This window comes from Cervus elaphus, chromosome 20 (assembly GCF_910594005.1).
Source record: "Cervus elaphus chromosome 20, mCerEla1.1, whole genome shotgun sequence".
Classification (NCBI taxonomy): domain Eukaryota; kingdom Metazoa; phylum Chordata; class Mammalia; order Artiodactyla; family Cervidae; genus Cervus; species Cervus elaphus.
Genome location: NC_057834.1, coordinates 139603065 through 139625863, shown reverse-complemented (window position 1 = coordinate 139625863; position 22799 = coordinate 139603065). Strand labels below are relative to the sequence as shown.

General features: G+C 63.7%; 1 protein-coding gene across 1 annotated transcript in view; it reads right to left on the bottom strand.

The window, feature by feature from the left end:
• Positions 1–1148: 1148 nt before the first annotated feature.
• The window catches only part of CROCC2 (ciliary rootlet coiled-coil, rootletin family member 2), a 45351-nt gene continuing 23700 nt past the window's right edge, over positions 1149–22799 (bottom strand). Inside the window, 15 exon segments of the mRNA XM_043876396.1 lie at positions 1149–2335; positions 2822–2967; positions 3053–3057; positions 3383–3454; positions 3456–3552; positions 3594–4140; positions 4957–5109; positions 6068–6227; positions 9761–9978; positions 12904–13047; positions 16397–16450; positions 16452–16490; positions 20622–20798; positions 21354–21502; positions 21921–22048. Of these exon segments, the coding sequence (XP_043732331.1) occupies positions 2033–2335; positions 2822–2967; positions 3053–3057; positions 3383–3454; positions 3456–3552; positions 3594–4140; positions 4957–5109; positions 6068–6227; positions 9761–9978; positions 12904–13047; positions 16397–16450; positions 16452–16490; positions 20622–20798; positions 21354–21502; positions 21921–22048 (2392 nt within the window). The 3' untranslated portion in view covers positions 1149–2032.

Here is a 22799-nt window from a genome sequence, read left to right as displayed (position 1 = left end):
CTTCAGTTACAGCGCTGCCCTCCCCAAGAGGTGACCAGGAAGGGGAGGAGGTGTGATGCCAGCGTGCGGACGCTGGAGAAGAGGCGGGGGTGGGGTGGGGATCGGGGTGGGGGAAACACACACAAGTGACCCCCAGTAAAAGGACAGAAAGGGGGCGTTACGGCAGTGAGTGTCCTGTCAGCGACGGAAGAAAAGCAGAGTGCATTCAGCACACAGCTTTAAATTCTTCAAGAGACGGGGATACCAGAACACCTGACCTGCCTCTTGAGAAACCTGTATGCAGGTCAAGAAGCAACAGTTAGAACCAGACATGGAACAACAGACTGGTTCCAAATTGGGAAAGGAGTATGTCAGGGCTGTATATTTTCACCCTGCTTGTTTAACTTATATGCAGAGTACATCATGCGAAATGCCTGGCTGGAGGAAGCACAAGCTGGAATCAAGATTATTGGGAGAAATATCAATAACCTCAGATGTGCAGATGACACCACCCTTATGGGAGACAGCCAAGAAGAACTAAAGAGCCTCTTGATGAAAGTCAAAGAGGAGACTGAAAAAGTTGACTTAAAACTCAATATTCAAAAAACAAAGATTGTGGCATCCGATCCCATCACTTCATGGCAAACAGATGGGGAAGCAATGGAAACAGTGAGAGACTTTATTTTGGGGGGCTCCAAAATCACTGCAGATGGTGACTACAGCCATGAAGTTAAAAGACACTTGCTCCTTGGAAGAAAAGCTATGACCAACCTAGAGAGCATATTAAAAAGCAGAGACATTACTTTGCCAACAAAGGTCCGTCTAGTCAAAGCTATGGTTTTTCCAGGAGTCATGTATGGATGTGAGAATTGGACTATAAAGAAAGCTAAGCGCCAAAGAACTGATGCTTTTGAACTGTGGTGTTGTAGAAGACTCTTGAGAGTCCCTTGGACAGCAAGGAGATCCAACCAGTCCATCCTAAAGGAGCTCAGTCCTGGGTGTTCATTGGAAGGACTGATGTTGAAGCTGAAACTCCAATACTTTTGGCCACCGGATGAGAAAAGCTGACTTACTGGAAAAGACCCTGATGCTGGGAAAGACTGAAGGCAGGAGGATAAGGGGACGACAGAGGATGAGATGGTTGGATGGCATCACTGGGTTGATGGACATGAGTCTGAGTAAACTCCGGGAGTCGGTGATGGACAGGGAGGCCTGGCGTGCTGCAGTCCATGGGGTCGCAAAGAGTCGGACACGACTGAGTGACTGAACTGAACTGAAGGGAGGCTGATGAAGTGATGGCCAAATACACACAGAGTCAAGTGCAGAGTCCAAGGTCGGGGTGGTGGGGTGGCACTGCCAGCCCCAAGCAGAGTAGAATTCAAGGCAGATAGTGTGGAACAGGGCACAGAGGCCTCCAGTTCACATTAGACAGAGCGTGTCACAGAAATCAGAAACTAAAGACCGTTAGAAGGAGACACTGCCTCCCAATAATTGTAGTGGGAAAATTCAACACATGATTCTCAGCTGTGATAAACTCAGGAGATAGAATGTGGGTAGAGTATGTGAAAGATACACTTGTGAGGTTAATTTAACAGAGACATTTTGAAAACTGTAACCTGCAAACAGGAAACTGCTTTTAAATGTGCATGGAACAGATATATGTGAACATACCTGTGAAACAGAACACGACCTGGGCCCCTCCCCTGCTCTCTCAGCCCCTCCCCCAGTGCCTGGGCACCTTCCAAGCTCCCAGCCAGGACCTGGTCCCACGGTGGTAAACCTGACCCCTGACCCTGCACACGCGGAGAGCGCCTAGGCTGGGCCAGTGTCACCCCTTCCTGCCCTGAAAGCACAGATCTGGGCGGCCGCGGTCTGTCCTGACCCTGCCCCTTGCTCACGGCGCCATGGGGACCAAGTTGCTCTCTGCTCAGGACTCAGTTTCCCCTCTGTAAAGTAAGGGCTGGACCACCTCAAAGATGCTCTGCCTGGGTCAACCCTGAGGAGTTAGCTCCGCAGGGCCCAGTGTGCCTGGGGGCCGTCTGCTTCAGCCAGCTCAGTGGCCTCTGACCACGGGCAGCTGAAACCTCCCCTTCCTCAGCAGCCCTCTCGGCCTCCCCGTCCCCCCACTGCCCTGGGGTGTGGGTGCTCCCCACCTGCAGCCTCCACCTCTCGTGGCCTGCCGCACGTGCCAGGCGCCCTGCCTCAGCCTCGGGAGCGCCTCCTCCTGCAGGGCCCGCACGGCCTGTGTGGGCTCGCCCTCCACCTGGCGCCGGCCTGGGGGGCAGGCGGGGCCGCTTGACTGGCTCCCAGGTCCGGGGGGCACCTGCGCGGCCCAGGAGGCCGAGGCCCTGTGGGTCTAGGTGGCCGACACCCAGCTGGTGGAGAGGCCTCTGTCTGATCGTCCCCTGCTCTACTTGTCCTGCCCGGAAGCTCAGGGTCCCTGGGGGAAGTGACCCTTTCCCACCCAGCCTTCTCTCCTTCTGGCTTTGCCCCAGGGAGCCCCTCCTTCGGAGGCTGTGCCAGGCCCCGGCCTGCCTCCTGAGCGGACCCAGCGTGGGGAGGGTACAGAAATGAGGTGGGACCAGCAGGGCAGGGGGCCTGTCTCCGAGGGGGTGACGCAGGGCAGGGACCTAGCGGGTGAAGGGCCACGTGACCACAGGAGCTGGGCGCCATGGCGGGGAGGCCCTGGAGGTCTCTGCACTAGACTCTCTTGCGATGTGGAAGTATGGCTGAGAAAGACCACCGGTTGCCAAGTGCTGGATGCCCTCGGTGGGTGTGTGCTCTGGGGGCTGGCCCCAGGGCCCAAGCCTGGCGTTTCCCAGGACAACCCTTGCCGTGGTACCTGGGGCAGGGCGGAGGCAGGAGCTCCCCTTCCTCCACCAGCCAGCGCCCTCTGCAGCTGCCCCACGCAGCTCTGGGCCCAGGTGTGCTCACTCTTGGCCTCCCCCGCCGGGCACTCAGGCCCCCCGCCTGGGAACACCAGACGTCCTGTGGGGGACCAAGGTTGGGGGCAGCCCGTGGGTGTGCAGGCAGTCCACATGCCTGGCTGGCAGATGGAGGTGGGGCAGCTCACCGCTGCTTGGGGGCAGGGCTCACGGGGGTCCCCAGGGCAGCAGGGCTTGGTCCCTGGAGTGCAGGTCACTGGAGCACTGTGGGGTGACCTGGCCAGCCCCTGGGATGGGTCCTCGGAGGACAGGCATTGCTGCTGGCCGAGCACAGAGGCAGCCGGAAAAGGGGCAAGCTGGGCTTCCAGTGGCTCCAGTGTTTAGTGGTGTTTCTCCCACCAGGTCCCGCCAGGGTCTCAGTAGAGCCAGGGTGGACAGACAGAAGGCCCGCGGCCCGAGTAAGCGGCGCCTTCCCATCCCCCTCGGCCCCCGGGGCGTGTGCTCCTTGCTCCCCTTACCCCTCCCGCTGGGCATCCCTTGGCTTCTGCCTCAAGTCCCTCAGGGCGTCCCTCGTGGAGGCCCGGGTCCCCCTCTGCCCTGCGGTCTCCAGGGCTGGGTGAGGGCCTCCGGAGCGGCGAGTGGAACCGGCTCTCTGAGCCTGAGGACAGAGGCGACCGCTGGGCCGCGATGGGCCGCGGTGGGGGCGCGGTGGACTGCGGTGGGCCGCGCTAGGGGCGCGGCGGGACGCGGTGGGGACGCCCACGGCGGCTGAGCGCGGTGAGGGGGCGGTGGGGGCGCGGTGGGCCGCGCTGGGGCCGCGCTGGCGGCGCAGCGGAGGCGCCGACACAGACGCACAGGCGCCCCGCCCCCTCACGCGGCTGGCCTCACTCACGGGGAGCGGGGCAGAGCCCTGGGGGGCTGGGGCGCCCCAGGCGGGTGACGGGGCGGGTGCGGAGGGCACTGACCTCTGGTGGGGGGGGCCGGGCGGCTCAGGAGAGGACAGCCGGCCCCGCTGGCCCTCCACCTCCCGCCTGGCGCCCTCGGCCTGGGCCAGCTCCTGCTCGAGGCCGTGGGTCCGGTGGCAGGCCCCGTCTGGGCCAGCCTGGAGGCTGTCGGCCGCGCCGTCGGCCTGCTGCAGCTTGCGGGTGACGCTGCGCAGCTCCGCCCGGAGGGCCCGCTCGGACCCCCGGCTCTCGCAGAGCTGCCACTCCAGCTGCTTCTCCCGGGTCTCAGCCCAGGTCTCCACCTCCGCCAGCGGCCGCCGCAGCCTCCGGACCTGTGGGAGGGGTGTGGGGGCTCCAGACCTGCCGAGACTTTCCAGGCGTCTCAGCCTCACGCCCTCCTTTGGGTGTAGCAGCAGGGGGACTCTGGACTTGCCTCCCAGCACATTTCTGGCAGCAGGGACCCCTGAGCCTGGGTGGGGGCAGCACCCCAGGACCACGTGCAGGTCCCGGCAGGCAGCAGAGAGCCTGGCTGGCAGCCACACGACCCTGGCCAGACAGGGCGATGGCCAAAGGCTGCCCGCTCCTGGGCCTGCGTGGGGCCAGCCCCAGGCCCATCTGCCACGGCTCACCGGCTGTGGTGCTGAGTCCAGGACCCCCACCATGGGCTCCCAAAGGGGTAAACAGGGGACAAGCCGAAGGCTGTCCCGTCAGTGCACGCGGGCCAGTGGCCAGGCCACCCCTCCTCCCGCTCACTTCACTGCTGCCCCCCAAGCCCCCTGCCCCCAACCAGGACCCGTCCCCACGGACCTCCCGCTGGGCCACCGTCCTCTCCCTCCTCTCGGTGGTGCAGCCCCGGGGCGGACGGGCCCTCCCTGACCCAGCCGCGCCTCTGCAGCATCCACCCTGTCCCTCCTGATTCGGATACCCTGTCGGCTGCCGCAGACCCTGCCCGTAGTCTGACCTGTGCCCCAGCCCCCAGGGTGCCCCTCCGCAGTTGGGTGAGGGGCCTCTGAATACTCGTGAGCAAATGGGGAATAAACGCAGCCGCCCCCACCCATCGGGAGGTGCCCAGGCCGGGGAGGAGGCAGCCAGGCACCCCTCACGGTCCCGCTCTGGCCAGACGGAAGCCCTAGGTGCTGGGCACCCACCTCCCTCTGCGAGTCTTCATGGGCGGCCTCTGCCTCGGCCACCAACCTCTGCAGTGCCAGGGCCTCCTGCCAGCTCGGCTCCTGGGCGCCCCGCGTCTGCAGCCGCATCAGCTCCCGGCTCTTTCTCTGGTTCTCTGCCTCCAGCGTCGTCACCTGGACACGGAGGGGCTACTGTGACGGGGCCGCCTGGGCCCCTGTGCCAGGAGGGGCTGGGGTGGTCAGCGGGCGGTGCTGAGCCCCGCCCCTGCTCACATGTCTGTGGAGAGGGCCCCCCCTCTCGGGCAGCAGACGGAACGCGGGGAGGCTGAGTCACGGCCCGCTCAGGGCTGTGGTCTGTTCTGCGCCCCTGGGAGAATAGGCCCTAGGAGCTGACCCCTTCAGGCACTCCCCAGCCTCTGCTGGCACCTCCTGTCTTGGGGCCGGGATCCTGAGGCGCCCAGGGCTGTGAATGATGCCTGGAGCACAGGCCACATGAGCAAGGAGTGTGCCCGTGCCTGTCCCTACAGCAGGCTTTTCACCAACCGCCGTGTCTGTAGAAGGCTGAAAGAAGTGTGTGTGCATGCTAGGCAGGCATCCCACATGAGGGGGGCTCTAGGACCCCCATGGGGTGAGCTTGAGACCAAGGCGGTTGTGTCAGTGGTTGCAGCCTCAAGAGCCAAGGCCGGTGGACGAAGCGGTGCCCGTCTGTTCACCCTGAGCTTGGAGGCGGCGTGACAGGAGGAGCCCAGGCCACTGGGGGCGTGGGCACCGCCCGGCTGAACCCCCACAGCCAGCATCAGACACCGGGTGCCAGAGAAGGCGCGTCAGGGGAGCCCACCGTCTGTCCCCCGCCCCGTGCGGCCGGGTCTCCTCGGTGTGGTCCTTGTGGAGCAGAGCTGTGCTGACCCTTGGCTGGATTCCTGGCTCTCAGGCTTCATGGGCGTCAGGGCAATTGCTTTAAGCCAGGGAGTCTGGGGCTTGCCCTTGTGTCTCGCTGGCAGGCCCAACCTGGACCCCGTGGGTCTGAGCAGGGCACTTCGGCTGCGGCTCCCAGCCTGGGGACAGTGCCCTGGGGGCCTGGGGATGGGGATGGGGGTGCTCCTGGGGGTGGGGCCCGGGGTGGCACCCTCACCTGTCTGCGTAGCTCCTGGAGCTGCTGCTGGGTGTCCACAGCCGCCCGCTCCGCCTCCCGCAGGCCAGTCCGCAGCTCTCCTGCCTGCTTCTGGGCTGCTGCCCAGGCCTTCTCCAGGACCAGGACCTTCTGCTCCCTCTCCTCCGTGGAGCGCTTGAAGCTGAGCGGAGGGGCGTGCGTGGGCTCAGCCTGGGGAGGGGTTCTGGCACCCCAGGGGACTGTCCTGGTGACCAGCAGGCCTCCATCTCCCCGCCTGCAATCCTAGGCTCCCGAAGCCCAGCCTCTGCAGGCACGCTCTGTCTGGGTGGGACTCTGCCATGGCCGGGCCACTCGCCATGGCCAAGGTCGGGTCTCAGCCCCCTCCCCAGGTCTCAGCCCCCCCCCTTCCCAGATCTCAGACCCCCTCCCCAGGTCTCAGCCCCCTCTCCAGGTCTCAGCCCCCCCTCCCCAGGTCTCAGCCCCCTCCCCAGGTCTCAGCCCCCTCCCCAGGTCTCAGCCCCACCTCTCCCCAGGTCTCAGACCCCTCTCCCCAGGTCTCAGTGCCCTCCCCAGGTCTCAGCCCCCTCTCCCCCCAGTCTCAGCCCCTTCCCCAGGTCTCAGCCCCCTCCCCAGGTCTCAGCCCCCTCCCCAGGTCTCAGACCCACCTCTCCCCAGGTCTCAGACCCCTCTCCCCAGGTCTCAGACCCCTCTCCAGGTCTCAGCCCCCCCTCCCCAGGTCTCAGCCCCACCTCTCCCCAGGTCTCAGCCCCCTCCCCAGGTCTCAGCCCCCTCCCCAGGTCTCAGCCCCACCTCTCCCCAGGTCTCAGACCCCCTCTCCCCAGGTCTCAGCCCCCTCCCCAGGTCTCAGCCCCACCTCTCCCCAGGTCTCAGCCCCACCTCTCCCCAGGTCTCAGCCCCTCTCCCCAGGTCTCAGCCCCCTCTCCAGGTCTCAGCCCCCCCTCCCCAGGTCTCAGACCCACCTCTCCCCAGGTCTCAGCCCCCTCTCCCCCAGGTCTCAGCCCCCTCTCCCCCAGGTCTCAGCCCCACCTCTTCCCAGGTCTCAGACCCCTCCCCAGGTCTCAGCCCCCTCTCCAGGTCTCAGCCCCCCCTCCCCCGGTCTCAGCCCCCTCCCCAGGTCTCAGCCCCACCTCTCCCCAGGTCTCAGCCCCACCTCTCCCCAGGTCTCAGCCCCCTCTCCCCAGGTCTCAGCCCCCTCCCCAGGTCTCAGCCCCACCTCTCCCCAGGTCTCAGCCTCCTCTCCCCAGGTCTCAGCCCCCCTCCCCAGGTCTCAGCCCCCTCCCCAGGTCTCAGCCCCACCTCTCCCCAGGTCTCAGCCCCACCTCTCCCCAGGTCTCAGCCCCTCTCCCCAGGTCTCAGCCCCCTCTCCAGGTCTCAGCCCCCCTCCCCAGGTCTCAGACCCACCTCTCCCCAGGTCTCAGCCCCCTCTCCCCCAGGTCTCAGCCCCACCTCTTCCCAGGTCTCAGACCCCTCCCCAGGTCTCAGCCCCCTCTCCAGGTCTCAGCCCCCCTCCCCCGGTCTCAGCCCCCTCCCCAGGTCTCAGCCCCACCTCTCCCCAGGTCTCAGCCCCACCTCTCCCCAGGTCTCAGCCCCCTCTCCCCAGGTCTCAGCCCCCTCCCCAGGTCTCAGCCCCACCTCTCCCCAGGTCTCAGCCCCCTCCCCCAGGTCTCAGCCCCACCCCTCCCCAGGTCTCAGCCCCTCTCCCCAGGTCTCAGCCCCCTCTCCAGGTCTCAGCCCCCCTCCCCCGGTCTCAGACCCACCTCTCCCCAGGTCTCAGCCCCCCTCTCCCCCAGGTCTCAGCCCCACCTCTTCCCAGGTCTCAGACCCCTCCCCAGGTCTCAGCCCCCTCTCCAGGTCTCAGCCCCCCCTCCCCCGGTCTCAGCCCCCTCCCCAGGTCTCAGCCCCACCTCTCCCCAGGTCTCAGCCCCACCTCTCCCCAGGTCTCAGCCCCCTCTCCCCAGGTCTCAGCCCCCTCCCCAGGTCTCAGCCCCACCTCTCCCCAGGTCTCAGCCCCCTCTCCAGGTCTCAGACCCCTCCTCAGGTCTCAGACCCCCCCTCCCCAGGTCTCAGACCCCTCCCCATGTCTCAGCCCCCTCTCCCCAGGTCTCAGTCCCTCTCCCCAGGTCTCAGTGCCCTCCCCAGGTCTCAGCCCCGCCTCTTCCCAGGTCTCAGCACCCTCCTCAGGTCTCAGCCCCCTCCCCAGGTCTCAGCCCTGCCTCTCCCCAAGTCTCAGCCCCCTCCTCAGGTCTCAGCCCCCTCTCCCCAGGTCTCAGCCCCCTCCCCAGGTCTCAGACCCCTCTCCCCAGGTCTCAGCCCCCTCCCTAGGTCTCAGCCCCCTCTCCCCAGGTCTCAGCCCCCTCCCCAGGTCTCAGACCCCCCTCTGCATGTCTCAGCAACCCCTCTCCCCAGGTCTCAGCCCCCTCTCCCCAGGTCTCAGCCCCCTCTCCCCAGGTCTCAGACCCCTCCCCAGGTCTCAGACCCCTCTCCCCAGGTCTCAGCCCTCTCTCCCCAGGTCTCAGCCCCCTCCCTAGGTCTCAGCCCCCTCTCCCCAGGTCTCAGACCCCTCCCCAGGTCTCAGACCCCTCTCTGCAGGTCTCAGCACCCCCCTCTCCCCAGGTCTCAGCCCCCTCTCCCCAGGTCTCAGCCCCCTCCCCAGGTCTCAGACCCCTCTCTGCATGTCTCAGCACCCCCTCTCCCCAGGTCTCAGACCCCTCTCCCCAGGTCTCAGTCCCCTCTCCCCAGGTCTCAGCCCCCTCCCCAGGTCTCAGACCCCTCTCCGCAGGTCTCAGCACCCCCTCTCCCCGGGTCTCAGCCCCTTCTCCCCAGGTCTCAGCCCCCTCCCCAGGTCTCAGACCCCTCTCCCCAGGTCTCAGCCCCACCTCTCCCCAGGTCTCAGCCCCACCTCTCCCCAGGTCTCAGCACCCCCCTCTCCCCGGGTCTCAGCCCCCTCTCCCCAGGTCTCAGCCCCCTCCCCAGGTCTCAGACCCCTCCCCAGGTCTCAGACCCCTCTCCGCAGGTCTCAGCACCCCCTCTCCCCGGGTCTCAGCCCCACCTCTCCCCAGGTCTCAGCCCCCTCCCCAGGTCTCAGACCCCCCTCCCCAGGTCTCAGCCCCACCTCTCCCCAGGTCTCAGCCCCACCTCTCCCCAGGTCTCAGCACCCCCCTCTCCCCGGGTCTCAGCCCCCTCTCCCCAGGTCTCAGCCCCCTCCCCAGGTCTCAGACCCCTCTCCCCAGGTCTCATCACCCCCTCTCCCCGGGTCTCAGCCCCCTCTCCCCAGGTCTCAGCCCCCTCCCCAGGTCTCAGACCCCTCTCCCCAGGCCTCAACACCCCCCCAGCCCCTCCCGGTCCCTGTGGCCCCTCTGAGACTCCCTGTGAAGGCCCGCCGGCCATCCTGCCCCTGAGGGCCCTCCTTCACTCCCCAGCCCTGGGCTGTCTCCTTCCGGCCGCTCAGGGTCTATCTCGTCTATTGGACAGAACTTCTCGAGGGTGAGGACATGCCCGGGGCGTCCCAGCCTCCCCATCCCAGGCCTGCACTCTGGACTGTCTGGGTGGGCAGCTGGCACCCCGGGCCTGCCTCGTGGGTGCTCTGCACCATCGTTGGGCCCCGCCCAGTAGGACGCCCTGTGTCCCACCTGCCCTGCCCCCGGGGCCTAACCTGGCCAGGCTGGTGGGAGCTGCTCCTGGGGGCCACCCTACCTGGCCTTCTCCTGCTCGGCCCGGCGGATGGCGGCCCGCAGCTCGGTGTTGGAATCCCTCAGTGCGTCCTTCTCGCGGGCTGCGTCAGCCAGCGCCCGGCAGGCATCCTGGGCCTCCCTTTGCAACCCCTCCCGGGCCTCCTCACTGCCCTGCAGCTCCCGGCGCAGCGCAGCCAGCACCTCGCGGGCCTCGTCCAGTTGCACCCGCAGAGTCTCAGCCTGAGGGGGAGTGGGTGGCTCTAGGGGCAGAGGAGGGCTACGGGCCGGGCTCCAGCCGCAGCAGTGTCCTCGGCCTCGGGTCCTCCAGCCTTGAAGGAGAAGCAGGAGGCCTGGCTTTGCCCGGCCCAGTGAGACTGCAGGGCGGCTCCTGGGGCCCATCCATGACCCTGGCAGAGAACACCCCAACCCTTTCTGACCCTGGAGCGACACTGGGCTCCCTCCCTGCACACCTGGGACGTGGTCACTGGTCAGCAGGGCCTGTGAGGGACATAGCTCTGCCCACCGGCTACACTGTCCCCACCTGCTGTCCAGTGAGGATGTGGGGCCCTGGCCTGCCCGCCCCGGTGCGGACAGATGCCTCGTGCCCCGGGCTCCGGAACGCTGCCCCCTGCCTGCGGCCTCAGCTCCCACTTGGTGAAGGGGGAGTGGAGGGACGGGACCGTGGAAGGACGGGGCGCAGGGAGGGCTGTCTCGGGCAGGCTCCCTGATGACCCTCCGGCTGCGGCAGAGCCGCCAGGGCCAGGCTGTTGCCGTCACAGGAGCAGGTGTCGGGGCCTGCCCTGGCATGGAGGGCCTCAACCCCAGGGAAGACTGTGGAGCAAGTGGGGACCTCAGGCTGCTCTGGGCCTCTGTGTGCCGAGCCAGGCGGGGAGAAGGGGCAGGTGTGCCCTTGTCCCCTGCCAGACCTGTGCTGGCCCCGGAGGAGGGCCCCCGCCACGCTGGGTCTGGTGTCTGTGTCACCCCGTAACCGGGACCTCCTCACCCACAGCTTCCAGGCAGGGCCTGGGGAGTCAGTGGTTTTGGGAGTCTGAGAGCTCAGCTGAACCATGGGTGGGTATCAGTGGCCCTAACTGCCCTGGGACACAGGTTGCCTGCAGAACCCTAGGCTCAGCCCCTGCTGGGGGGCGCTGGAGGGGAGTGCAGACCCTGGGAAGGGGCAGACCATCCTGGATGCAGGGACTGTGGGGTGGGGGCTCGCCGAGGCTCGGTCAGGACCTCAGGTCTCCCCTCTGACCAGGGAACCCTGGAGACGGCGTGTCCCCCAGCCCCTGCAGGAAGAGATGGAGGAAGCCTCTAGGGGAACCACACGAACTGAGTGGCGTCAGGCGCTGGCTTGCCAGAAGCGAGCCCCACTCTGTGGCTGCTGCAGTGGGGCACTCTCTGGGTCTCTGGCCGTGGCTCCCGCGTCTGCCCATGGTTCTTGTTGTTCTGTTTTTGGGAAGGGCCGCTCTCCTCTCCCCTCCCACCCCCCACATGTGGGAGCCACAACCGTGAGCAGCGTTTTCCGCCGAGCTCAGCAGAAATCCACCCTGAAGGTCAAGGACCAGCGAGAGGGCCTATCCATCATAAAAAGCTGTTTTCATTTCCCAGGGCTGAGGAGATGAAAACAAGCAAAACAAACGCGGGGGACCCCCCTCCCCCCGCCTCGTGAGAACAACCATCCCTTTTACAGGAATTTTACAGCCAAATCGCTTAATGTGATTATAATAATTATTTCTTTACTAGAAATTGTATAAACAGCCTCTTTTGAAATCTCCTGCAGGGAGGTGACCCGAGGGCTCCGCATGGAGTCGGGAAAGCAGGGGAGGGGCTGTGCGGGCCCCGGTCCTGCGTGTGAGTACACGTGCATGTATGCACGTAGCATGTGCAAGCATGTGGTGTGTGCATCCACACACATCTATGTGCAGACACGCGTGCTCATGTTTACCCACATGTGTGCTCATGTTCACCCACATGCATGATGCATGTGCATGCGAGTGTGCATGGAGTCATGTGCGCTGCTTGCTGCACGTGTGGCGTCCACATGTGTTTGCATATGTGAGTGCATGTGTGTGTGCTATCACTGTTTCTCTGCATGGGAGCATGGTCTTTACATGCATGGAGGTGTGTGCACTGCATATGAGCTGTGTGGTGGATGCGTGCACACACACACAAGCATGCACACGTGCATGCACACACATATGCACACACACACATGCACACACATGTACACATGCACACACGTGTGGACCTCAGGCAGGGCTGCCAGAGGGCTGGATGTCCCTCCAGTTTAAAGGCTGTGAAATGTTATGGTTTCCATGGTGACTCTGGGCCAGCCTGGCGCCTGGGAGGGCTCCCCAGGCTCCCTCTCTGCCATTGTTCCCCTTGCTCCCCTTACCCACTTCAGCTTCCCCATCACCCCAGCCCCTTCCTGGGGCCCCTCTCCTTTCTGGGGGTGGCGATCAGGGAACCCGAACTTCCCACGAGGCTGTGCTCTCCCCCTTTACCCCCAGCACGACATGCCCAGCCTCCCCGGCTCCTCCCCCTGCTGCCCCCCGTGTTAAAGCCTCACTCTGCTTCCCCGTGTGGTCGCTGACCAGGCCTGACTTCGAAATCTGTTGAAAAGAGACCTTTCTCTTTGGGGCCAAAGTAAACAGGCTGTCATGTTAAATCACGCTCTCTTCCTCTGGCGGCCCCACTCGGGGTGCTGGGGGTGGGCCCAGCCCCTCTCTGCGCTCGCTGCGCCCCTGCCAGCCTTGGCACCCGGCCCGGGAGTGCACGAGGTCGCGGGCCCCATGGCCCCTCCCCGCCTCGTGCCCTCCTGCCCTCCCCCCTCCAGGCGTCCCCAGGCCTGTCAGAGCCCCTTCGTCAACACCTCCCTGCTCTGCCTGCTGAGCCTGCTCACCCGCCCGCTCGCCTGCCTGGGGCCTCTCCTGGCCGGGCCCCCCCCAGGACACCTCACCCGGCTCCTGGAGCCCAGAGCTGGCCTCAGGGCCTTGGCGGGCCCGAACACGGCTGCCCCCAAGCACACCTCTAACCCTGACCCCGGGACCGTGTCCGGGGTGGGCAGCGCCGCCTCGCACAGGCTCTCCCCGCGGCTGGTTGGACGGCGGCCCCTGACTGGGGTCCCTGCCTGCCCCCGGGAGCCCCGGTGCTGCCCCTCACCTCTCTCCCCGCGCTGCTCCGCTGGGCCGCCTGCGCCCGGAGTGTCTCACGCAGGACCCTGGCCTCTGTCTGGTGGGCAGAGATGGCATCCTCAAACTGGGCCTGCAGGGCCTTCAGCTCTGCGGCCACAGCGCTGACGGTGGCCTGGGGGTGCAGCAAGCAGCGTGGGGTCAAGGGGCCGCCCCAGGTGGGGGTAGCGGGCCGTCTGCTCGGGCCCCCACGGGCAGCCTCATGCCGTCCTGGGCCAGCTGGATGGCTCACTCAGACCCCACGAGGCAGGCCTGCAGCTCTGGCTGACTGGATGCTGGGTCCTGAGGGGTCACAGCGGTGAAGGGTGCTGGGGCGCAGGGGACAGAGGCCCCACGGGGAGCTTCCCAGGGAAGAGCTGACCGCTCTGGAACTTCTAAGCAGGCCATGGCATGGGGGACACCCAGCGCCTCCCCGGCTCTAAGTGTGTAAGTACAGACCACACGCCTGGGAGGGGTCGGGGGACCTGCCTGCAGCCCTTGGGCAGGGTCATCCTGGTTCAGACCCCGCGGCCGGGCCCCGAGCTCGGACACCCTCTGGGAAGGACCCAGCTTGGCCTGACTCTGCTCTCCCGCGGTACCAGTCCAGGGCACTCCCTCTGCTGACCAAGGGGCCCCCGGAGCAGCAGTGCCCCGCTGCTCGAAGCCCCTCCTGTTGTGCACGGGACGCCGCCTGCTCACCCTGAGCCCCGGCCCAGCCCAGCCTCTCCCACCTGGGGCTCGGGGGGTGACCCCCAGGGCCCCTGGATCTGCAGGCCGCTGGCGAGGGATGCTCCATCAGACCATGCCCCCGCCCTCAGGGAAGGAGCCGCGCTGGTGCCGCCTGTACCCCCAGCTGCCCCTCTGCCCTGACAAGTGCGCCTTGGATGGTCAGGTCTGGCTGTGCCCCCAAGGTGGCCCCAGGGAGGCTGTGGCGAGGGCGTGGTGTTGCCCGGTGGGCCGGGGTGGCCCCTGCAGTGGTGGGCCACAGGGCGGGGCCGGGAGCCCCTCCATGCTTGGGGGGCTGCTCGCAGGTCACCCACAACTGGTGTTCCTTGGCTGCTCTTCTTCCCACCCTCCCCCCAAGTGGGTTTTAATTTCCAGGCCAAGGTGGCGAAAGAACCTTTTATGAGCGCCCAGAAGAGCTGGGCTGGCAGGCGCCCCGACCCGGGTCAGCTCGAGGGAAGGCTCCCGGGGGACCCTGCCAGCTGGGGCTTCAGCTCCTGGGTCTTGGGGGTCTTTCCTGGTCCCCTGACCACAGGGTGGTCGGAAGGAGCAACTGGGCAGAGGTCTGGGAAATGAGGCCCCCAACCCCAAGGGGCTTCTACAGCCCTCCCGGCTGTGCCCACGGAAGGGCCATCTGGCCTCGGGGGTGGGGCCAAGCCGGGCGGGGGCTCCCAGGAGGGATGCTCTTGGGCAAGACTGTCCCGGGTGCCGGGAGCGGCTCTGCTCAGTGACCCGGGGAGCCGGGTCCTGAGTCAGGCAGCAGGGGGTGAAGAAACACCATGGCAGCCAGCTCCTGATTGCAACACTCCTCCTCCCTCTCAGTGCCTCTCCCCTCCACCCCGCGGGGCCCCTGCACCCCTCCACCCCTCCCTACCCGGTGCCCTCCCCGCCCAGTGCCCCTCCCCCCACCCAGTGCCCCTCCCTCCACCCAGTGCCCCCCCCACAGTGCCCCTCCCCTGCCCAGCGCCCCTCCCCCTGCCCAGCGCCCCTCCCCCACCCAGCGCCCCTCCCTCCACCCAGTGCCCCCCCACACAGTGCCCCTCCCCTGCCCAGTGCCCCTCCCCCACCCAGCGCCCCTCCCCCACCCAGCGCCCCTCCCCCACCCAGCACCCCTCCCTCCACCCAGTGCCCCCCCACACAGTGCCCCTCCCCTGCCCAGCGCCCCTCCCCCACCCAGCACCCCTCCCTCCACCCAGCGCCCCTCCCCCCACCCAGCGCCCCTCCCCCTGCCCAGTGCCCCTCCCTCCACCCAGTGCCCCCCACCCAGTGCCCCTCCCCTGCCCAGCACCCCTCCCCCTGCCCAGTGCCCCTCTCCCTGCCCAGTGCCCCCTGCCTAGTGCCCCTCCCTCCACCCAGTGCCCCCCACCCAGTGCCCCTCCCCTGCCCAGCACCCCTCCCCCTGCCCAGTGCCCCCTGCCTAGTGCCCCTCCCCCCCCCCAGTGCCCCCCACCCAGTGCCCCTCCCCTGCCCAGCGCCCCTCCCCCTGCCCAGCACCCCTCCCCCCCGCTGTCTGGTAGGTTGGCGCAAACTGCATGGCCTCTCCAGGTCCTGTGGTCTGGGTGGCCAGCCCTCGGTCTGGAGGCACGCCCACTCGGCCTCTCATGAGCAGGCACCGAGCACGGCCCTGCTTGCGGGGTCAGCTCTGGGCCTAACCCTGCAGCTCACTCGTTCTTGGATTCACTGAGTCGTTCACCAACAGGGGAGCATCTAAGCTTGCGCCCCTGGGGCTAGGGGCACGCCGGGCACCAGTGGGGCGGGCAGGTGGCCCAGCCAGGAGGACAGAGGCAGGAGCAGAGGGGACAGGGCACCGGCCTGGCTGCGCCAAGTGAGGGCGCTGAGGGCAGCGGGCGGCCGGGCAGCCTCACCCTGACCAGCCCTGCCCCCAACCTGAACCCTGCCCTGAGCCGTCACCCCCACCCCTCCTGTCTGCTCCCCGCCAGCACCCCGGGGTCCTGCCTGACTGCACCAGCTGCCCTGAGCCCTCCCCCGTGTCCTGCCACCTGGCTCTGGCCCCCTCCAGAGCAGCACCCACACTCCATAAATGGGCCCACAGGCTGGGGGCATAGGGCCCAGGGGCCCACCTCACTCCCCAGAGTCTTGGTTGCTGTTGCCTGCCCTGCCCCCAGACATGGGCTCCTGAGGAGGAGCTGGGGCCCCAGGTGGCCAGCTGGCTGCCCGCAGTGGCCTCCATGCCCTGTGGGCCTCCGTCCGCTGGCCCAGGCGGGCAGGGCCTGCTGGGGTCTCCTGGCCCCTTGGATGCTCCCCTCCTGCCCTGCTCAGAATTCTCCACCAGGTCTTTTCCGGGCAGTCTCTGCCTCAGGTCCAACGCGGCCTCCCCAGCTGCGCTTCTCCTCGGGGAGGGGACTCCCCAGAGAGTCAGCTGAGGCCTCTGAGCCTCCGGCAGCTGCGTCTCACCACGCCAGGGGCGCTGGCGGTGCAGACCCGGGCTCTGCCCCCTCTCTTGCTGGTGCCAGGTCCTCACCTCTGTGGCTTTTGCAAGGGCATGTGGCCTGCCCATCCTCCCCTCCTTGCACCCCCCCCCACCCATCCCGCTCTGTCACCTTTCGTCCCATGGAGACCCTGTCCCCCCCAGCAGGGAGCCTGAGTCATCTGGGGGAAACTGAGGTTCAGGCAGGTGTGGTGGGGTGGAGGGGAGACCCCCCGGGATCAGGCAGGGAGGGGGTGCCTCTGGGGTCCGCTGCGCCTGCTGGGCCGTGTGGGCAGCCAGCCCAGGCGTCCGGCTCTGGCCGGGAAGGGCTCACCTCGGCTCGTTCCTGCTGGCCCTGGGCCTCCTGCCGCACCAGCTGCAGCTCCCCCCCGCAGCCGGCTCAGCTCCGCGTCCCGCACAAGCAGGGCCTGCGTGACACGGGGGGCACTCCTGAGCAGGCTGGGGGCTCTGACAAGAGGCTCAGAGGGGCGCTGGGAGTCACGGCCCCGACACCAGGACAATGGGCTCTAGGAGCAGGGAGCCCCTCGGAGGCAGCTGAGTCCCGAGGAGGCGGGTCCCGCCTGCTCCCCGCTCCCGTCCCCGCCCAGGGTACCCCCCCCCCACCGGCACCTGCCCAGTACCTGCTCTTCCCCAGCGTAGGTCAGGGGGCTTCATGGACCACCTCCTCCCTGGAGCCCCACACCCACCCCTGGCACAGAGCAGGAACCACGGGCAGGTCTTGACCTCCCCAAACACTCTGCGTCACTGAAGGTGAGGGGTGTGCAAGGGCCCCCAGGGGTTCCGCGTCACACCCATTGGCCCCAAGGTGGGAGGGCCCTGCTCTGTCGCCAGGTGGGAGGGGGCACTCGGAGTGGCTCACAGACACGCCTCCCCCCACACCAGACCCATGGGGACCCCTGAGAGTCCTGTCACAGTGTGATAACCCACATGTAGCTGTTTACTTATCTGTTCCAGTCACTCAACAATGCGTGCTTCAGGATGGCATGGGAGGGCAGCCTGGAGGTGTGTGTGTATGAGTGTGGGTGGGATGCCCTGCTTCCGGGGTCTCCAGTGATTATTTCTAACATTACTGATAATAGCCACAGAACTCCCATCACGGGAGGCCAGCAGACGGAAGGGGGGGTCCCTGTGCCCCCCGGGGTGACATCAGCTGTGGAAAAGGTCCATCCGGTGGGAGGGGCTCTCGGGGAGTATGGATACATGTATATGTATGACTGAGTCCCTGTGCTACTCACTGGAAACTACAACACTGTTAATCAGCTACATCCCAATGCAAAGTGCTTTTGGTGTTAAAAAAAAAAAGGACCACTTGGCCCAGAGCTCAGTGTGGAAGGACCCGTCTGGTCGGCGGTCCTGTGAAGAGAAAGGCCCGGGGCGCTGCCTGTGCCACAGAGGCGGGCACGGCGATGTCGATGCCCACATGCCGGTCTGCGCACAGCCGTCTCCCGGAGGAACTTCTGTAACAAGGAGTGTGTCTGCCTTTGGCCCCGGGTCCCAGGGGAGCCTGGAAACCCCTGAAGCAGCCCGAGGGAGGGGCGTCCGTTATGCGCCCGCCCTGAGACCGCACCTGAGCTTGTGCTCACAAGGTGATGGGGAGGATGCAGAGAGGCTCCCCTACCCCACCGCCCAGCTCAGGAGGAAGCTGGGCCTTGGGTGTAGCTGATCACACGCAGGCAAGGCAACCCCAACAGAACCCTGAACTTGCCGGGTTAAACATCTTGATTTGCCAGCAGGTGACCTGTGCTGACTCTGCCGAGAGACGGCCCTTCCCTGGGTCTCTCCACCAGACTCGTCCTGACCTGTGACTTTTACGCAAAACTAACTGCAAGAGTTGTGCTTCCTGGAGTTCCGCCGGCCACTCGGGGGCAGCCGAAGCTGAGGGGCTTGCCCAGAATCTCACACCATCCCTGGACGTTTGTAGGATGCCTCCAGGTCTTCCTTTACCCCTCACCCTTGAAATGCTGCTGCCCAGCAAACCCTTGCTTCCTCCCTCCCAGGATGCAGGAGAGCAGAACAGCGGTGGACGTGGGCCTTGGTGCCCAGCAGGTGCATGGAGCCACTCCGGGCAAGTTATTCACCGTCCGCGAATCTGTTTCCCACCAGTCAAGGGGGCCCCGTAAGAGGGTGTCCCTCACAGTATTGTGAGGATGAAACCAGCCATGCAGAAGAGTCTGACAATAAACCTTGGTTATTCCTGCCACTGCGACTCTTCCATCGCAATTTGCATTTTGTACTAACACCTGAGAGGCCTGCCACAGTGCGATAACCCACGTGTAGGTATTCACTTGTCTATTCCACCCACTCAGCAGTGCGTGCTTCAGGATGGCATGGAATACTGGAAGAGCCTGGACTCAGTGGGTAGCTTTCACATGCCCAGTATCTGATTAGAGGCTGTTTGGATGGTTGGCTGATGGGTGAACACACTGACAGATGACTGGCTGGCTGATCAGAGGGATGGAAGGATAACCAGACGCACGGATGGACAGTGCATGGATGTGGATGGGCAGCTGAGTGTGCGGACAGAGGAAAGGGTCTGCAAGTGACTGATGGATGAATAGTTGAGTGAGTGAGTACATGGGTAGCTGAATGAGCGGATGGATAGTCCTTATGGTCATGTGCGTGGATAGCTAGACAGGTATTTAAGCAAATTGATGGATAGATTTATGGTCAAGTGTGTGGATAGACAATTGGGTGTGTTAATAGATGACCAGATATGTGGGTAGACAGCTGGGTTTGTGAATAAAGAATAAACATTCAAGTAGATAGATGGATGATGGACAACATGGATGTGTGGCATGGACATGGATGTGTGAATGGAAACACAGTGCGTGCATAAATGTGTAAATGCTGTTGTTGTTCAGTCACTAAGTTGTGTCCGACTCCTTGCGACCCCATGAACTCTAGCCTGCCAGGCTTCCCTGTCATTCACTATCTCCTGGAGTGTGCTCAACTCATGTCCATTGAGTTGGTGATGCCATCCAACCATCTCATCCTCTGTTGCCCTCTTCTGCCCCTGCCTTCAACCTTTCCCAGAATCGGGGTCTTTTCCAATGAGTTGGCTCTTTGCATCAAGTGGCCAAAGTACTGGAACTTCAGCTTCAGTATCAGTCCTTCCAATGAATATTCAGGGTTGATTTCCTTTAGGATTGATTGGTTTGATCTCCTTGCAGTCCAAGAGACCCTCAAGAGTCTTCTCCAGCACCACAATTCAAAAGCATCAATTCTTTGGCACTCAACCTTCCTCATGGTCCAACTCTCACATCTGAGCATGACTGCTGGAAAAAGCCATAGCTTTGGCTAGATGGACTTTTGTCACCAAAGTAATGTCTCTGCTTTTTAATATGCTGTCTAGGTTCATCATAACTTTTCTTCCAAGGAGCAAGCATCTTTGAATTTCATGGCTGCAGTCACCATCTGCAGTGATCTTGGAGCCCAAGAAAATAAAGTCTGTCACTGTTTCCAGTTTTTCTCCATCTATTTGCCATGAAGTGATGGGACCTGATGCCGTGATCTTAATTTTTTGAATGTTGAGTTTTAAGCCAGTTTCTTTATGCTCCTCTTTCACTTTCATCCAGAGGCTCTTTTGTTTCTTTTCACTTTCTGCCATAAGGGTGGTATCATTTGTATATCTGAGATTATTGATATTTCTCTTGGCAATCTTGATTCCAGCTTGTGCTTCATCCAGCCCAGCGTTTCTCGTGATGTACTCTGCATATAAATTAAATAAGCAGGATGACAATATACACCCTTGACATACTCCTTTCCCAATTTTGACCCAGTCTGTTGTTCCATGTCTGGTTCGAACTGTTGCTTCTTGACCTGCATACAGGTTTCTCAGGAGCCAGGTAAGGTGGTCTGGTATCCCCATCTGTTGAAGAATTTTCCACAGTGGTTGTGATCCACAGTCAAAGGCTTTAGCATAGTCAATGGAGCAGAAGTAGATGTTTTTCTGGAACTCTCTTGCTTTTTCTACGATCCAACGGATGTTGGCAATTTGATCTCTGGTTCCTATGCCTTTTCTAAATCCAGCTTGTACATCTGCAAGTTCTTGCTTCACGTACTATTGAAGCCTAGCTTGATGGATTTTGAGCATTATCTTGTGAGAATGTGAAATGAGTGCAATTGTGCAGTAGTTTGAACATTCTTTGGCAGTGTCCTTCTTTGGGATTGGAATGAAACCTGACCTTTTATAATATGTATATATATAAATATATGTGTATATATTTATAAGTGGGCAGGTGGAATAATGGGCAGATGGATGACTGGGTGGATGGGTGTGTGGATGGGTGAATGTCTGGATAGACAGGTGGGTGGATTCATAGATGGATGGCTGGACAGGTAGCTGGATGGACAGATGGTTGGGTGGGCAGACAGATGGATGGAGGGACCGAGAGGAGGGTGAATGTCCACCAGGACTGCGGTGGGAGATCAGAGCTGTGATTACAGTGACTTACACAGCGGCCCACACAGCCCTCTTACTGGGTCGGGCAGGCACGGCGAGTGGATGGGGGCCCCCCGCCCCACGGTCCCCCCGTCACCTGCTGCTTCTCATGCTCCAGCTGAAGGAGACGCTCGTCTCGCTCACGCCTCAGGCTCTGAATTTCCTCCTTCAGCGCCTCCCTCCTGGTTGCGCTCTTCGCCACCAGCTCCTTCTCCCGTTTCAGCCGGCATGCTGCTGCTTCCTTTTCTTCCGTCAGAGACAGACTCAGGGTCTCCTGGGCCGAAGGAGGGGGCAGGTGTGAAGACACACAGGTCAGAACTCATGAGAGCAGCAGGCATCTGCGCTCCTGAGTGAGAGCAGGTCCGTGGACGCTGGGGCGGGACAGCTGCCCGGAGGGCGTCCAGGCCAGCTGGCGGTAGGCCCCGTCTCCCCCAGCGACAGGAGCTGTGGAGGGCTCTGAGCCTCAGCATCTGCCACCCCGCGGCCCAGTCACAGCTCAGAAGCTGTTCCTGAGCTCGGAGCACCAGGCACCCTGTTGCCAGGGTGTATGAGGACGTGTCACTCGGGGCCTGCCGGCCTGGGACCAGTGGACGGCTCAGAGGGCACAGAGCTCCCTGCGAATATGGGCCTCGGACCGCGGCAGGTCAGCCGGCACCCCGGGGCGCCTCCTCTGTGAGGGCCGTGAGCGGTCCTCCCGCCCAGCCCCAGGGTGTCCTGGCCAGCCTGCCACCCGCTGGTCTCCTGGGCTTGCTGCCTCCGTGGACACAGCAGGGACACGTCCCTGGGCGGTGACCGGGCAGCTGGGGGCGGGGGTCCTGGGAAGGCAGACCTTCTCCCTCTGGAGCCGCGCGAGGTCCTCGCGGTGGGCCAGCGCCCGGCTCTCCAGGGCCAGCTGCGCGTCCCGCTCCCGCTGTGCCACCTGCTGCCGCAGCCTCGTCTCCTGGGCCTCCCAGGCGCTCTGTAGCTGCTCCAGTTCCCCTGCCAAGGGACAGGCACGTCCAGACCCGCGGGGAGGCCCGGCCCCGCAGCACCCTGCTGCCCGTGGGCCCCTGGCTCTGGGGAGGCTGCAAGCCGGTGGGACAGAGCCCCCGACCACTCAGCAGGCACATGTCTTGATAGCAGCCCGCACGGCTGGGGTGGGCTGAGCAGAGGCGGGGTCACGGGGGGTGGGCAGCGGCTGCCACTGGGCCTTGTGACTGAGCCCATCCCGAGACATGGGCGGCAGCAGGCCCGGTGGGCGCCCGCCAGTCGCAGACAGCAGCCGCAGGGGCTCTCGGCTGACTGTAGACGTGCGCTCCCCGCCGTGTTTGGCCCCGTTGGGGTGCAGTGAGCCGGAGCCGCCCATGGGGGGACAAGCTCAGGGAAGGGGGGCAGAGGGAGCTCATCGGGGCAGCACCTTGCAGGGCCTGCCGGGCCAGCCGTGCGCTCCGGGCCTCTCCCTCCAGCTGCTCCTGCTGTGCCCGCAGCTGCGATGCCAGCTCTTGGGCCTCAAAGAGGCTGCTCTCCAGGGCGTCCCTCTCGGCCCTGCGGGGAGTCATCACACCACAGGCGAGTCACCCACGCCAGCAGAGGACCCTGCTGGACGAGGCAGCGTGGAGCCCATTTGCTGGGATGGTGTCCTCCAAGGCCGGGCCGTCAATCAGAAGGCAGACAGAGGATGCCTCATTCATTTTAAATCTCTAAGAACAGATTGGAGCCCACACAGAAAACATTCCAGGTGGATTAAAAAGCTAAATACAAAACCAAAATAGATAACAACTAAGCAACTCAGAACTGTAAAAACTGTAGAAGAAAGTACAGAAGGATATTTTATAATCTTAAGCAGGGCACAAAAGTCAGAAGACAAAAATAAGGAGGCCAACAGTCCTGAATACATTTAAAGAGAGGGAGACAGAGTTCTGTGCAGAAAAGATTCCACAAATCAAGTCAAAAGGGGGACAGACTTGGAGACAATATTTGCACTAAATATATTACAGTTAATATCCATCATATACAAAGAGCTCCTACCAATCAATGACAGAAAGTGGCTTATCCGACAGAAAAATGAGAACAATGGCTGTTATTCACAAAGGAAACAAGAATGGTGAATAAACATATGAAACTCACTAGTCCTCAAGGGGGTTCAGATCTTATCTGTGTTGTTTCATCCATCATGCATCACATTAGCAAAGCTGAAAATAGTGATCATATCTCTTGTTGGCAGTGGTGCAAGGCCCACTTTGGCAGAGGGGGACTAGGAAATTTTAAAACATAAACTGTGCAAAGATTTTGTTTG